The following is a 15,192-nucleotide window of genomic DNA, read 5'->3' as shown; positions in this document are numbered from 1 at the left end:
CATGTGTATTCCCTAAAACGCATCTAAACAGAATACACTAATTTTGATTTTAGATTTTTATTTGTACATTAACTCTTTTGTACCAACTCAACGTAGCTTTGTAAAAGACGGGGATAAAGAGCTTTTTCCTTATAAATATCCTCATACGTCATTAGTTTTCGTTGCCGTTACGGATAATGATAAAAAAAACCAACAAATTCCTTATATAGCGAGCAAGTTGGTGTGACGATTTAGTTGCTAACGAATCACCAAAATATACGTTTTCCAAATTGTTTTTTAAAAGTGAAAGTTATGGGTGATTTTAGTATGTGCGTTACGTGGATTTTATTACTGACTACAGGTACAGGAGAATCTTAAGCATTTTATACTTTTATGTTATAAAATACACAATAAAAATTTTAATAATTAATCTAAACAAAACAATTTAATATCTTATTGTGTTTATGATATATTTTTTTCAATCGTCATAACTAAATTTTTAAAATTAAATACACAAAAAGCAATTACACGATTCAAGTCTCACAGAAAAATATCGCTACCGTGTTTAATCAGTTCTACTTATTTATTTTAAAAGTTTAAAGTTTTACTAACTATTTTCAACAAATTACAGGGTCTATGGCTGTCATAAATAAACACAGGATCCCTTGGATTAAAATTAGATTCTATAATCAAGATCCTTTTGAAGATTATGCAAGTCGATATATGATCGCTTCATCAGATCGAAGCCAACTTCAGCGACCAGAAAATGATGATCCCTGCGACAGTTTCATCCCGCCACGACCAAGTTGGAATTTCGGTCAACGTATCAGTGATAAAAGTAAGATTGTTTAAAAATCAAATTAAGTTCCGATTACCGATTCCGATTACCGATTCTCCATTGGTTCCTAAGCTATATATATGAAACTTATTGGAAACATATTCTCTTATAATTCCAGTTGGTCCCCTTTTAATGATGTTCTTAGATAAGTCACATTAGGATATTTGGACAACACAAAAAAAATTAATAATATATTTCTTGTTTTATTATTGCTGTTTTTTTTTCTTTTGTAAATATATGAACCTTTTTCTATATATTATGCATTCCATCTTAGGCTATATCTTAAGTATAAGTAGTTTTTTGTAATATATAATTTATGTTAGGTGTAGCATGACGAAATAAATAAATGAATCTCGGTTAGATTCTGTCAACAGTATGGTATATATAGTAGTAGTAGGTAGATAGTTAAGTAGCTTGTTAATGAAATAAAAAGCTTATTTATTCTAAGAATTTTATATTTATTTTGTAATAAGGCTTAATTTACTAATAATTAACTTAGATGATAGGCTTTTTACCCATCTGCAATCAGCTGTTGGCTTTTATAAGATTTTATAATGTGATTATGATATTTTTATATGCACGTTGTTAAGTTTCCATTTTTAATTTACAGAATGCACTAAATACATGAGTGATATGATGTACCGAAATAAAATAAAAGAAAGGCAAGTGAAGTGTAAGTGTTCCTTTCTTAACACCGTTACTTGTAAAGAAAACACTTTGTAAGAATGCTTAAGATTCTCCTGTACCTGTAGTCAATATATAAATCCACATAACGCACATACTAAAATCGCCCATAACTTTCACTTTTAATAAACAATTTAGAAAACGTATATTTTGGTGGTTCTTTAGGAACTAAATCGTCACAGCAATAATTTGGCAAGACCACGTACCACGTTTCGCGTGCTGCAAAGCATAAAAATCGGATAAATTTAAAATTATGTTAAATAATTACAATAATACATAGCTTCAATCCGGTAAAAAAGTGTTTTCTTTAAATGTGTAAAAGCTATGTTAATAAAAGACAATACTACCGTTACGTGTAAAAAATGTATTCATAACAAATAAATAAGTCTAATTGCAACATTTTAGGGTCACCTGTTAAGGCAGGAGTGTTTTTTATAAATAAATAAATAAAATAAATTTTAATTGAAGTACTTAAATCTCTTTTCATCACAGTTATACATACCTTAAAGACTGCAATTAGACAGAACTCAATTAGAAATAATCGGGAAAGGTTCTGGACTACGAGAATATAAATTACAGTTTGTTTATGACGTCCGTTTTATTACAGGTCAGCAAAAACATGGCAAGAAACCTGGACATACAAACATACGAATAATGAACAAACATTCAACCAAAGTAGGAGAATATCCCCACATGGTAAGAATAACAAGGAATTGTATTCGCTTTTCTAGTGTTTTGACATTTACTCCTTAGAGTTAAAATTGTATTATGACTTCAATGTTACTAATATAATACAAATTCATTTCCAATATTGTCATTTATTTTGTAGATATACAAAATGTAAATCTAGACGCCTAATTTTAAGTCAGCCAAAAATGCTATAAATTTTTACTTCCGAATTCTTCTTCTCGTGAAAGGAATTATTTGAAAGTAGTTTGATCTATTTAATATAACACACCAAGGCGTTACAGTAGTATTTTTCGATATGATGCAACAAAACGTTACAATTTTGCATATGCAAAGACGTCATAATGAGGAAGTAATATTTATAGGATATGCGAAAACAGGAAAAATATCGTTAGAAATTAACAAACCGTTAAATTTCATATTGTGAGAGATTAATTAAGGATTCACCAAACAATCAAATGTTTCATTCTACACCAATTTAATATTAACATATCGTAGTAATGAAATTTCAACTTTCAGTCTTCTACGTATTTTAAAAGATAAGGTTGCTTTTTGTCATAATTACCACCATTTTAATACATAATTTGTACATCGAAAACCGTTCCTTCATCAGAATAAAAAAAAAAATTACGTTTATTTTGGAACATAGGACCATAATGGTATCACTTATTCCACGTCATTAAATTCGAGCCTGTTGGCATCCCTACTCATCGGCAAAGAAGACAGAAGGTGTTGGCCGAGAGAAAAAGCCGGCGTAAAACTCTCGGTACTCTTTAAAAAAAAAGCAAATCATCAAACAATTCTACAATTATTAAAACAAAAATAGCAAATTAATTATTAATTAGAAGTAGCCTGCCCAGCACTAGTCCCAGGCCTTTTTATCAACTAGATAATCACTAACTTTATAGTAAGCCTTTTTACACAGCTTTTCTTTAATACATTTCTTTATAAAAGGCAGAGATAAAAGAGCCTCTGGGATTTTATTAAAGAAGGAAAAACTCTAGGCCAATTTAAAACAATAAATCAAAAACTTCATAAATAATAATATAATCACACACATTCACGTTATGTTTTTTAATATAGGCAGCCTTTGGTTGGAGACTACGAAGGCTAAGGAATAGCTGGGCATTTCTCTGTGGAGGCAGTCTCATCAGCCCGAACTTCGTCCTGACAGCTTCTCATTGTGGCTCACAGTCCAACACAGTAGTAAATAGTAAATACTTGAGGAAAGCAAAACCAGACATCGTCCGATTAGGATCCAGATATATCAAGGTCAGTAGAAAGATATTTACATAACAACTTCAATTATTACAAAAAAAATATATAATAGTGACCCGCCCCAGCTTCGCACGGGTGCAATGCTGATGAAAAGCTGGTTTTTATTATGTATTGTTATTTCCGTCGCTGGAAAGCTCCGATAATATACGCGTTCGATCGCTGCTAAATAAGCTGTAATGGGCTGTATAGATCTATATTAAATGAACAATGTATTTAAGGTATTTAATTGGTTAAGGATTAATGCTATATTGGTTAAAATTGCTTCGAAAATTAGAGATTATTTGTCGTAAAAAGTAAATGACAAAAAAAGTTATTGTGGGCTATCCATAAGAGACAGACATATACCATCACGGACTTTTTTATAGACCTTTTCAATGTGTACAACATTATTTTGATAAAACTCGTAGGGTTCAGCCTGCGTTTGCAATGTAAGCGGAAAAAAATGTAATTATTTACGACATCACATTAGAAACCTTAAAAATAAGAGTACTTCTCCACTATTTAATGGATGTTATTATATAAACACATACATATAAACCTTCCTCTTGAATCACTCTATCTAGTAAAAAGAACCGCATCAAAATCCGTTGCGTAGTTTCAAAGATTTAAGCATACAAAGGGACATAGGGACAGAGAAGACTTTGTTTTATATTATGTAGTGATATGTTAGCAAGAAATAATAAAATATGTAGGAACCTTTAAAAATGTTTTTTATACTATGAATCTAGTGGCTATCTAGTTCATAGATTTCTTTTCACTGATTTTAAAAACCGGTCGAACGAATTTTTGTCGCATAATTGTTGTTTTGACTTTTGATTTTATTACAGAGACGCTATAATCCAAACACTGATGTAACAATCAAACAGTTCATACAACATCCATATTGGGATCCGCCCAAACATTATTACGACATAGCGCTGGTGGAGTTGGCCAAACCAGTGTCGTTTTCAATAAATGTTCAACCAGCATGTCTGCCAGGATCCTTTGCATCGAAATATGATGCTTATATTACTGGTTGGGGTGTTACCGATGGTACGTTGTAAATTAAAATCATATAATCATAAAATAATGAGTTATTAATTAATTTTCTTATTAATTGACTATTTTTAAACATCATCATAAATATGAAATCAAAAAGTTATAATCATCTGATATTACATATATAAGTTAAAAGTAAATTAATGAATAAAGCTTTTTATTAATTTGACGAATATTTAAATGATCCTAATCCTTTGCATTGATTTGCTCAATTATGTAATACCTTGTATGACTCAAAACTTAGCAATTAAAAAGAGTGGCGAAGAGTTTCTTGCCAGATCTGCTTGCCCGCTCTTTGCCCTTGTGTAAATTTAGAATGAATTTCACTTCTTTTCTAACGTTCATAAGTGTACTTGTTTACCTATATGAAAAGTTATTTTGACTTTGACTTTATATTACATTTTAGAAACAGTTAGAACCCTATCATCAGTACTTCAAGACGCGGAAGTCGATATTATAGATTCAAGTAAATGCAACACACTGCTTAGTCCATTTACAAATAGAAATTGGTGGGGTCTTATGGACCACCAGTTATGCGCCGGGAAACTCGAAGGTGGTGTTGATACTTGCCAAGTAAGTATAATCTGTAATAGGATGCTATAGATAAGCAAATTACTAGGTGGCGATTAAAAAGAGTAGCGGAGAGTTTATTACCAGTTCTCCTTTTCCGTTTTACGCCCTTTTTTAAGCTATATAGCTATTATAGCTATTATAGCTATATGCGGGACTGGACTCACACAAAGCACTCTGCTTATGGGTATTGCTAGCTCGGCTCTCTGGACACAAAAAAACAGTGGATGTTGCTCACGCTGAACCCTTCTTCTTTAATGCATTCCACCTTACCTCAAATTGATTTCCCCTTAAGCCTAGACCAGAGTCTATTGGCGTAAACCAAAACATCTTCCTTTAATTCACCTATTTCTTTTTTATATTAATAAATTGAAAATACATTTAAAATTCGTAACAATATAAAACAGTGACAGGTATTCCCAAGAGATTATTCACATTGGATTGGACCAGAGAAGCTAATCGAGATTTGTTTTACATTCTTAACCCTGGGAGAATTAAGAATACGAGTATATTCGACGGTATCAAATATTAACCAAAGCTAATTTATACGTAATTTTTAGGGAGATTCTGGTGGACCTTTACAACTGAAGCTTCAAGAGACGAAGTATGAAGGAAGTATGCACATGGTGATTGGGGTGACAACATTCGGGTTCAAATGTGGAGTCAAAGATCAGCCCGGCATATACACCAGGGTTTCTAGCTTTATGGATTGGATAGAAAGTATAGTTTGGCCACAATAACTTGAAATTTGTAAATGATTAAGTAAAATAAAGTTATTGGTTAATTTAAACTCAATTAGCCCACTTGAAACTATTTGATTTGTTTGATCGTCTGATTGTGAATAGATCCCTAAGTGAAGTGAGGTCATAAGACTTTTTGCGGCCCTTTAGGCGAATATGGTCACGATTTTTTAGGAACATGTAGTACAAACACTCAGTGTGCTAATGTTACCGCTTTTCGCTTTTCGCCTTTGTCGCTAGTCCTCTTTTCGAAAATACTCTTCTTACAGCCACAGCCAATATTGGAATACCTGGCATTGACATATCGAACGACGTTCAGTTTTGCGGCTGCCCCCTGAATTATTTCCGAATCAATTCGTCTTAGGGCCCTTCGAGAAATAAGCGTACAAATTCTTTAAAAGCTGGCAACGCACCGCAGCCACCTTGTTTGGTGGAATTTTCTAGAAATGCGCATTCGGGAGCCTCACCATGTATCCACAGGTACCGGTACCAAGATCAGATGAGCCTCCCGCCTCCTTTGCCGGTTGTAAAAAAAGGCAAGAACATACATTTGCAACAAATAAAAAGAAAAATAAACTACGGACAGCACGTAAATAATATTTATTAATTTTCAACAAACTGTTTCATACAGTTATGCAACTGCACACTGGCCACTGGAGTGTAATTTGAAAATTGTATATTAAATGATTCAATTAAGGTCGTTCCGGACATAAATAATGAAATTACGATAGCCGGATGGGGCTGTGACGCGGCCGCATCCCCAAATAATATTCAACTAAACCTAACCGAAATCCCTAATTGCTAATTTCATTTCATGTGATTGGAATTCCACAGAGCTTCCAGATATTTGAGTAATAAAAACTTTTAATCGTTATTTTATTTGTTGTATATAAGAACATAGTTTAGGGAATAGAGAATAAATAAATGATCCGAAACGAAGCATATGCATTGAATATGTAACTTAACTTAATATAATTAAAATATAGTCTTGAATAGTTGTTGTCTCTCAATATTTGTTTAGGTTTTTACCAATAGGTTTTTAGAATGATTCACAAGGAAGGTTTAAGCGTATGTTCTTTCAAGAATAGCTCGTACACAATAAATGGACTAAACGAATCGGGAAAGTTTAAAGTTTACAGTCTGCTGCTACTGTCTGAGTATTTGTCCGTTAAGGACTTAAAGTCCAGTTTTCCCTGACTCATATAGCTTGCATGGTAGCATGGTAGTCTGATAGCATGAGTAAGACACATTTTTCCTTATTTCATTCATATTTTTTTAAAAAATCACGTACATATGACGTGTTACGTCTACTCATATTCTGTTAACAAATTCAATTATTATTTCACCTAGAATCTAATCCCGTACCTCCAAGTGAATGCAGCCTCTATATACTAAATATACTATGTGAATCCTATAAAATCTTATATTTTCCTCAATTGCAAGCAGATTTTTGCCAACCCTGAAACGAAGCGTATAACTTCAAAAATTCACATTATAAAGACGACCTCTTTGTTGGTCAGGAATTCATTAAGCCAGTCCGCATTACGTGACAGGGAAAAACCGGACTTTACCGGTAAAAAATTCAGGAAAAAACCGGTAAAAGAGGGCACTGTGCGGCGATTGAATTCACTTTTTTCCATGGAAAAACAAAATACGAACAAAGCAGTGTGATCACAAAGGCGATTGCAAAATACGTTTATCGTGAAAGCGTACGTAGTTTTGATTACTTTCTGTTTTTTGTGTTTTTATAAGTCTTTTACCGTCGTTCATCGGATGTGGTTCTTTCTTTTTATAGTCTTTCGAATACAGCTTTGTATCGGCTGTATAAACATGAAGTTACTGATCGCCTTTTGTTTTTATGCCGAGTAATACAAAGCTCACTTTAAAAGTTTAACCCAACTGATGTCACTATCTCCTAGTAATTGTCTCTTCGTTTGTAAAGTAAGCTCTATATTTATACTTTTAATTATATGGTAATAACACGGTGTACCTACCAACCAGATTAAATCAGTTTCCTACACTAACCTATAACTGATTCTTTATTTTCGAACGATAGACCATTAATAAAATATCTAATAAACACGCATGAGGTGTACATACGCACCTCAATGCATATAGCGAGCTTTTACCGATTTAGCGAGCATTAAGTTCAATCATTCTGACAGCCTCCGTTATTTATTCGAGAAAATTTTCGTCATGCTCGTAAACAAAGTGTGTGTTTTGCAGAATACTGTATAACTATAAACATATCTGACAATACATTATTATGCTATATTTACTATTATTACTATTCATTTTGTTTGTATTAAGGTCCATGCATTTTGTACAGCCTTCAATCGGAATCATTATTAGATGATCAATTCTGATCAAAGATCAGAGAAAACAATTCTCAGAGTGTTAAAAACAAGTTGCTCAATCCCGAACAGTGATTAAATAAAGTTATGCCAAGCAATAAAAATGTAAAAGTGATGTATCAAAGTAATTGCCTGAAACACTGTTCCGTAAGAAATGTGTCAGAAATGTAGCATAAAGTCGCATTTATCAGAAAACATCCGAGTCTCTCGGGCCGAAACAAGCCCGCCCATTGGGGTTTGAACCTTCAACAAATAGACCAAGATTTAGATACAAATTTAAACCGCATTATTCATACGTACAAAATTACATTTATATGTTATTAATATAAACAATCACTATTTGTAATCGAATTTATATATCGTATGTTTACGTAAACGTAGTTGATTAACAAGCCCTTCGCTATTATAGATGCGCGTGCGATGAGCACCAATTAATAAAAGTTTGCTAGATGTAGGAATGAAAAAAACTACTTAAGGGTTTAACCACATATATCGAAATGAGCACAGAATAAAAGCTAAAAACAAAATGAGATGAAAGCAAAAGAAAAGAAAAAAGCGTAAAGGGGAAAGTCGTATTTTTCGCGCACAGCTTCACGTTGAGTAGTTAATATCGCAGTCTGCTGCCGGCACCACGACTGGTTACAGGCTCCACCACCGCACACACCACTGTGTAATCACAAACGCGGTGGAAAAGAGAAATGATATTATTTTTCGCCACCCTATAATTATTTTAATATAACCTACTAAAGCGATTGAAAAAATGTTAAACAAATATTATATATAAGGTTTACTATAATTCGATTATGAACAAACAATTAGGTTAAACGATTAGGTACAAAGATTTTTATTTAAGCTTAACCTAAGGCAAAGCCTGGTCAAAGCGTAGAAGAAAGTAGAAAAAATCCACGTTCCCAGCCAAATATGATTTATCTGCTTTAAGGTTCACTGTCACTTCAAGTTAAAGCAGATATTTTAAAAAGACTAACACTATCTCTTAAACTATACTTCTTCCACGCTAACAAATTGGCAAAAATTCTTACACATGCCCGTTTCATTCGTTAAGTTCAGAAGGAGTTATACTTTGCTTGTTTTGAGATATCGCTATACATTTGTCATCGGCTTTACTTATCGAGTACGTTGGGAATTTTTCCATCGCAATTGGGTTAACATATTTTCTTATCTTCATATTGGCAATTTTCTAGAGAGCGTATATTTAGTTTGTACATAATAAAATGTTATATTATAGTAATTTTCTATGTTAGGATAACATCAGTTTGGAACGGGGCTTTCGTTCCTAGGATTTTAGATTAAAGTATTTTCGGTAGGCGCGATCAACTAACGTTTTATATTTACACTATATATTTCATTGGTCACTATACAAATATAACTGGTGATGCTAAACCAAGAGTGTATTTTATCTTAAAGAAGTAGTGTTGGCCTAATGGTGCAAATCGCATTCCTGAGGTCGTAAGTGCGAACCCCGGCTGCCCTCCAATGGACTTTCTCTTCACACGATAAAGGAATACGTAACATATAAACGTCGACGTCCTGTATCCAGTACTTACTTGCCTTTTAGAATAAAATAATCATCACGAAACAAATACACAAATCTGAGGCTCAAACCTTTTTTGTGGCACTAGTCCTGGCTGGCAATACAAATATAATTTAAAAACTTTATACTAAATAATTTTGCCTTAATCGTCTACTCAAATACATATAAAATTCTCTCAAGTCATGCAAATGTAAACTATTTGCTCGGATAGAAAAATAAGTTGTTAAAGCGTTGCAAATTTGGCAAAAGGCCCGGACGGAACGAAGGGAGTTGTCAAAGCATTTGATTCCGAGACACCGCCTTCTACTAATTTGAGTCCCTTCATTCACCTTCAAACTGTTGCCATTATGGATGTGATATATTTTTACGTCACTGGGCTTTGAAAGACTCTCGGCCAGGAGTTGGAAGTAGTATTAGATTAGATACTTCAAAGTATTTTTGAAATAACTAAATAATTACCTAATTTAAACTTCTAAAGAACGTTTGAAGGTTTTGCTACCGATAAATCTTATCGGATTCCTAACAGTTTATCCCATACCTTAAAATTTTATTCAACTTAAAAATAATGAAAGTCATACTTTCTATTTCGTATGTAATCTCGATGCAACGATTAACGCACAAGAGCTCGACGATCGTAAACCATTTTCAAAACTTGAATTAAATATGATACGCCAATGAAAAACAAAAAGTGGTCACAATAGGACCAAAAGGCTTAAGACGATATTTTCATTTTTTAAATCAAACAACATATGGTATGTAGTAAAAATCCAATGGATAATTCCTATTGAGGATTTTTGTTACGCTGTTGTACGAAAAGAAGAGAAATGCACACGCACGCACATATTTGTGAACGACCAATGTATCATTTTGAATCCTTTGCATAATTTTTTTTTATAATTGTAGCTTATTACAATCGAATTATAATAAATTTCAAAACAATTCTTCTAATGTATAATTTAATGCGGTCGTTATGGACAAAGGAGGTTACCATGACTTAGTCGGTAACATATAGAGCGTCTTAACTAGTAATCCATCATTACAGAAGGCATAAATGTGTCGGTAGTGAGATGGCGGATCAGGTAGATGTACTTGCATATGACAAGTACAAATTAATAATATAACATATCCTTTCTCAATTATGGTACGGCTACAAGAATCTGCCAACAGTCTAGTCTTCTTATAGTGGCTCCTTAATAATAACAGTAATCTCTTTTCTAAGGTTGGCGAACATCATGGCTGGGGCATTACCAAACCATTTCCGAAGACTCTTCAACTAAGACGTGCGTCTGCCAGATGCCATAGCGATATGTCATACCACCTTTTTAGTACAATTAAAAAGGTATTACATATCTCTATATTACAATTGAATAACGTTGATGTTGTTTATATAACATTTATTTATTATTTCTACGTGAAATGTACGAATAATTGTAATGTCGAAATCTGAATTAATGAATTATATTACATTAATAATAATAATATTATATTACATTAATAATAATAATATTATATTACATTAATAATCTTATTTTTTTTATTTATTTTTTTTTTAAATAAGAAAAATAAAAATAAGATGGTATTAATTTTAATTAGATAAGTAAGCGCTTTTTTTTTTATAGAACAGGGGGCAAACGGGCAGGAGGCTCACCTGATGTTAAGTGATACCGCCGCCCATGGACACCCTCAATGCCAGAGGGCTCGCGAGTGCGTTGCCGGCCTTTTAAGAATTGGCGCTTGGAGATGGGCCAATGTAAAAAGTTATATTTGTAGGAAATAAAAAGGCTTTTTTATTTTATTTTATTTATTTTACATTAATAATAATAATATTATATTACATTAATAATATTAATGAATTACTGAATAACAACTTTGAAACTTTTACATCAAAATCCACATTTTCAAGGAATTTAAATCCGCATCCATATTTTCCTTCACGACGTTTCCCGCGGTCGCTCGGGGCTGTCTGATTGCCGTCTGGAATATTTATTAAATAAATATTGAATCGTTTCATTTGTTGAACTTTGCTGTCAACTGACGACTTGACATTTTATAAATGGCGCCTCGAGTACTACAAGTCAAAGCGGTTGTTAATAAAAAATCATATGCCTTATTAATATTAATTAATAATAAGCAGTGACCTGCCATTGGGATATAGTATTTATAAATAAGCTGATTACATTAACTGTATTAATCAGTTTCAGATGAACCAGAGTTATCAAAACAAAAAAAAAATTACGATAACTTAATTGAAAAAAAATTTATCGAAGTAAAATTAAATAAAGGGTGTACGTTCTAGTAAAATGTTCCTGTTCTAAAACATGAATACATTTGAAGTAGACGATGACAGCAACGTGGAAATAGTGTTCCTGAAACGTATTGATACACGAAAAACATTGCATTTAGTAGAAAATGATGTATCATATCAACAATGTGACAGTTTATTATAATTAGGTACGTATTATTTTAGAAATTTCCGAAAAATAAGTATGTTTAAATTTAATATGATCTCAGCATTTTAATATTATATAATTGGATAAAAAGTACCCAGTTCCTAAGTATATTATTGTTTTAAGAAATATATTATCACTACATAGTATAAAATAAAGTGACAGAGAAAGCCTCTGTCCCTATGTCCCTTTGTATGCTTTTTTGTATGATTTTGATGCAGTTTTTTTTAATAGATAGAGTGATTCGAGAGGAAGGTTTATAATATGTATAATAACATCGACTAAATAGTGGAGAAGTACTGTTATTTTTGAGGTTTCTAATGTGATGTCGTAAATAATTACATTTGTTCCGCTTACATTGCAAACGCAGGCTGAACCCTACGAGTTTTATCAAAATAATGTACTAACTTTACAAAATTCGCGAAAGAGCAAAACTACGCCATCCGTTCGCAAGACTACCAGGAGGTCTTGTTCTGCATGTTGCACAATTTGTGTTGTTTAATAGTGATAATATAAAATAGGTACACCTGTAAACATTTATTCTTAAATTGCCGTGATTTCCGTGTGTCAAGTGTCTTTAAACGGGATAAGGTCAAATACGGAGCGAGACTGATATACAAATTCTAAGAGTGTGATAGGGACAACAATATTTAATCAGTTCCGTTAATAGGCCTTTTTTCATCATAGCGAAACAATTCAATTTGTCATCGTTGTTTTGATGGATTTTCACGGAACTAAATGGATAATTGATATGTATCATTAGGTGTAGCAATTATAAAATAATCACATTTCATATTAAATTCTAATGAAAATAAAGACAAAGTCTTTTTTCAAAGATAGCAATGATCAAATTCCAATATAAATAGAGTTTAAAAAAATGAAGTGAATAGAGTTTCACTTCATTTTTTTCCCGAAGGCGCGCTATTTGAATAGTAAATTGACAGCGTGTCATCTACCAATTTGGGTAACGTAATTTCAAGTCTTTGACTTTGAAAACTGACTTTCATCCATGTAGTTGAATACTCAATCCAATACATATCAAGAAAACAAACACAACATTTGATTCATAACTCTCCAATTACCTGTAGTACATAGATAACGAAGGCATTTGAATTTCAAAATTCGATTATTTTATATCATATTTGTACAGGATTGTAAAGAAGTTTCTCTTATGTTTCCAATATATAATGAGGTTCGATACTTAATTGCATCAGACTAGCACAGTCCGCTGCCGGCCGCAAGCTCTCATTAAACTTGTGTGCACAGTTTGATTGTTCAACGTTTAGTTGGCTCATGTCATTATAGTTATTAGTTGCCAGTTCCGGACAAACCTATGGAAGTTTCGTACAAACAACCTAGGTTTATAGTTGATGTGATAAAATTTGCATGGATGTAGAATAAAATTAAGATTTTAACTTTAATTATAAATCAATGGTATAATTTCATACATACATTGACAGATTTATTTCAGTCTGTTTCACAGTATTAATAAGAATATGCTATTACAAAACACAGTCTTTATTCTACTATAGATTATATAAATCAACATGTCTTGAAATCAATGTTTTATATCACTAATAATAATATAATAATCTAGCTCGTCCCGACTTAGGACTGGCAACCGTGACCCGTCAACCTTAAAAATTATATATTTAGACCTTGTTCTTGATATCGCAGAGTGTGAGTGTAACTGTAAGAGAGATAGACGTGTTTGTTTCAGGGTGCAACACTCAACTCATAGGTTTTAACCAAGCTGTGCACCAATGGACTTTCTATGTACGGATTTAACACTTGTATTGTAGAGAAAAGCGTTTCGATACCGGCACGCCCTAAACCCCAACAGTCGACGCCGTGAGTCGACAACAATCTGAGGCCCCGTCCTAAAAGGCCATAGCGCCACTAATTCCTCATAAAACATTAAAGGTATCTGTGAAAAGTGTAATAAATTCCGAGGAATAGTTTTCGAGTTTATCGCGCACAGACAAAGAATTAGACGGGGCTTGAGAGAGGGTGGACTTGTTTTAATATAACATGAAAGTTAGACATGCTGTCGCTGCCTTCTTATAGGAATTATTAAAGACTATAAAAGTATGAGTAGTGGTCCATGGGCGGCGGTATCACTCCAGGTGGAAAACGGGCAGGAAGCTCACCTGATATTGATACCGCCACTCATGGACCCTCTCGATGCCAGAGGGCTCGCGAGTGCGTGTAGAATAATAAAAAAAAAAGAAATAGTGAATATAGCAGAATTAAAAAACCCCAATAAATATGAGTTGTATAAGAGAGGTACCTACAAGTAATTTTACAATTTCGAGTGTATTTCATTACATTTTCAAATCGGCTCAACTATTTACTTTTAATATTTTCACCAGATTTTATCCTTACCCTTTTAGAGTTGAAATTAATTAATCTACGTTAGGCAAAACTCGATATTCTATAACCTTTGAAAATATTTTGTTGAAGGCTCACCGCATACGTTCAAAACATTTTATTAAATTTTATATTGAAACTAAAAATAAGCCTACGTCAATACGCGTATGAAAATTACAAAATTTAATATACTGTACACTGTTAGAATACCAGATTATATGATGACTAGCACCATCTAACAATGTCATATTATCGGGTCAAGAAAAACAGTTATGCGTCGTAATAGCGCTACCATCACTGGTGATTGAATTAAAAAAATATAAAGGTAATAAATTATTTAGTTGGTATAGTCGTATATAAATAAAATACTGACAGAGATAGTGTAAATAAATAAAAATTTAAGTAAAAAATAAAGCTTGTAACTTAACCCCCTTTAAAAATAATTTGTATAATACAGGATAACTGACAACTGACTGCTGTCAACGATAATTAAAACAAGAATAAGTGAAAATGTTAGTGGAACATAATTAATGTAGAGGTAAATTAATGAAGGGACTGTTGGCTGAATTTGGAGCCACTTTTCTTTCACAATTCTATTTTTGTTTTTAGCTATTAAATAAAAAAACAAATTCACCCTATTGTGTATATTTTGTAC

At 32.6% G+C, this 15,192-nt stretch overlaps 1 protein-coding gene across 1 annotated transcript; it reads left to right on the top strand.

Annotated features, from left to right (window-relative positions):
• The first annotated feature begins 254 nt into the window (after window positions 1-254).
• On the top strand, window positions 255-5,815 carry LOC110993613 (clotting factor G beta subunit-like). Its single transcript, XM_022259951.2, has 8 exons — window positions 255-340; window positions 611-817; window positions 1,428-1,490; window positions 2,109-2,197; window positions 3,272-3,460; window positions 4,294-4,498; window positions 4,911-5,077; window positions 5,635-5,815. Exons 1-8 carry the CDS (start codon window positions 292-294, stop codon window positions 5,812-5,814), a joined length of 1,149 nt encoding a protein of 382 aa, XP_022115643.2. The 5' UTR covers window positions 255-291; the 3' UTR covers window position 5,815.
• Window positions 5,816-15,192: the final 9,377 nt, after the last annotated feature.

This window comes from Pieris rapae, chromosome 7 (assembly GCF_905147795.1).
Source record: "Pieris rapae chromosome 7, ilPieRapa1.1, whole genome shotgun sequence".
Taxonomy (NCBI): Eukaryota; Metazoa; Arthropoda; class Insecta; order Lepidoptera; family Pieridae; genus Pieris; species Pieris rapae.
The sequence above is the reverse complement of the archived record's forward strand: the minus strand, read 5'-3'. Positions and strand labels throughout refer to the sequence as shown.

Coding starts and splice junctions, on each gene's coding strand:
- LOC110993613 (XM_022259951.2), top strand. CDS start 292: ATGGGTGATTTTAGTATGTGCGTTACGTGGATTTTATTACTGACTACA. Junction 341..610: donor GATTTTATTACTGACTACAG/GTACAGGAGAAT, acceptor AACAAATTACAG/GGTCTATGGCTGTCATAAAT. Junction 1,491..2,108: donor AAAAGAAAGGCAAGTGAAGT/GTAAGTGTTCCT, acceptor GTTTTATTACAG/GTCAGCAAAAACATGGCAAG.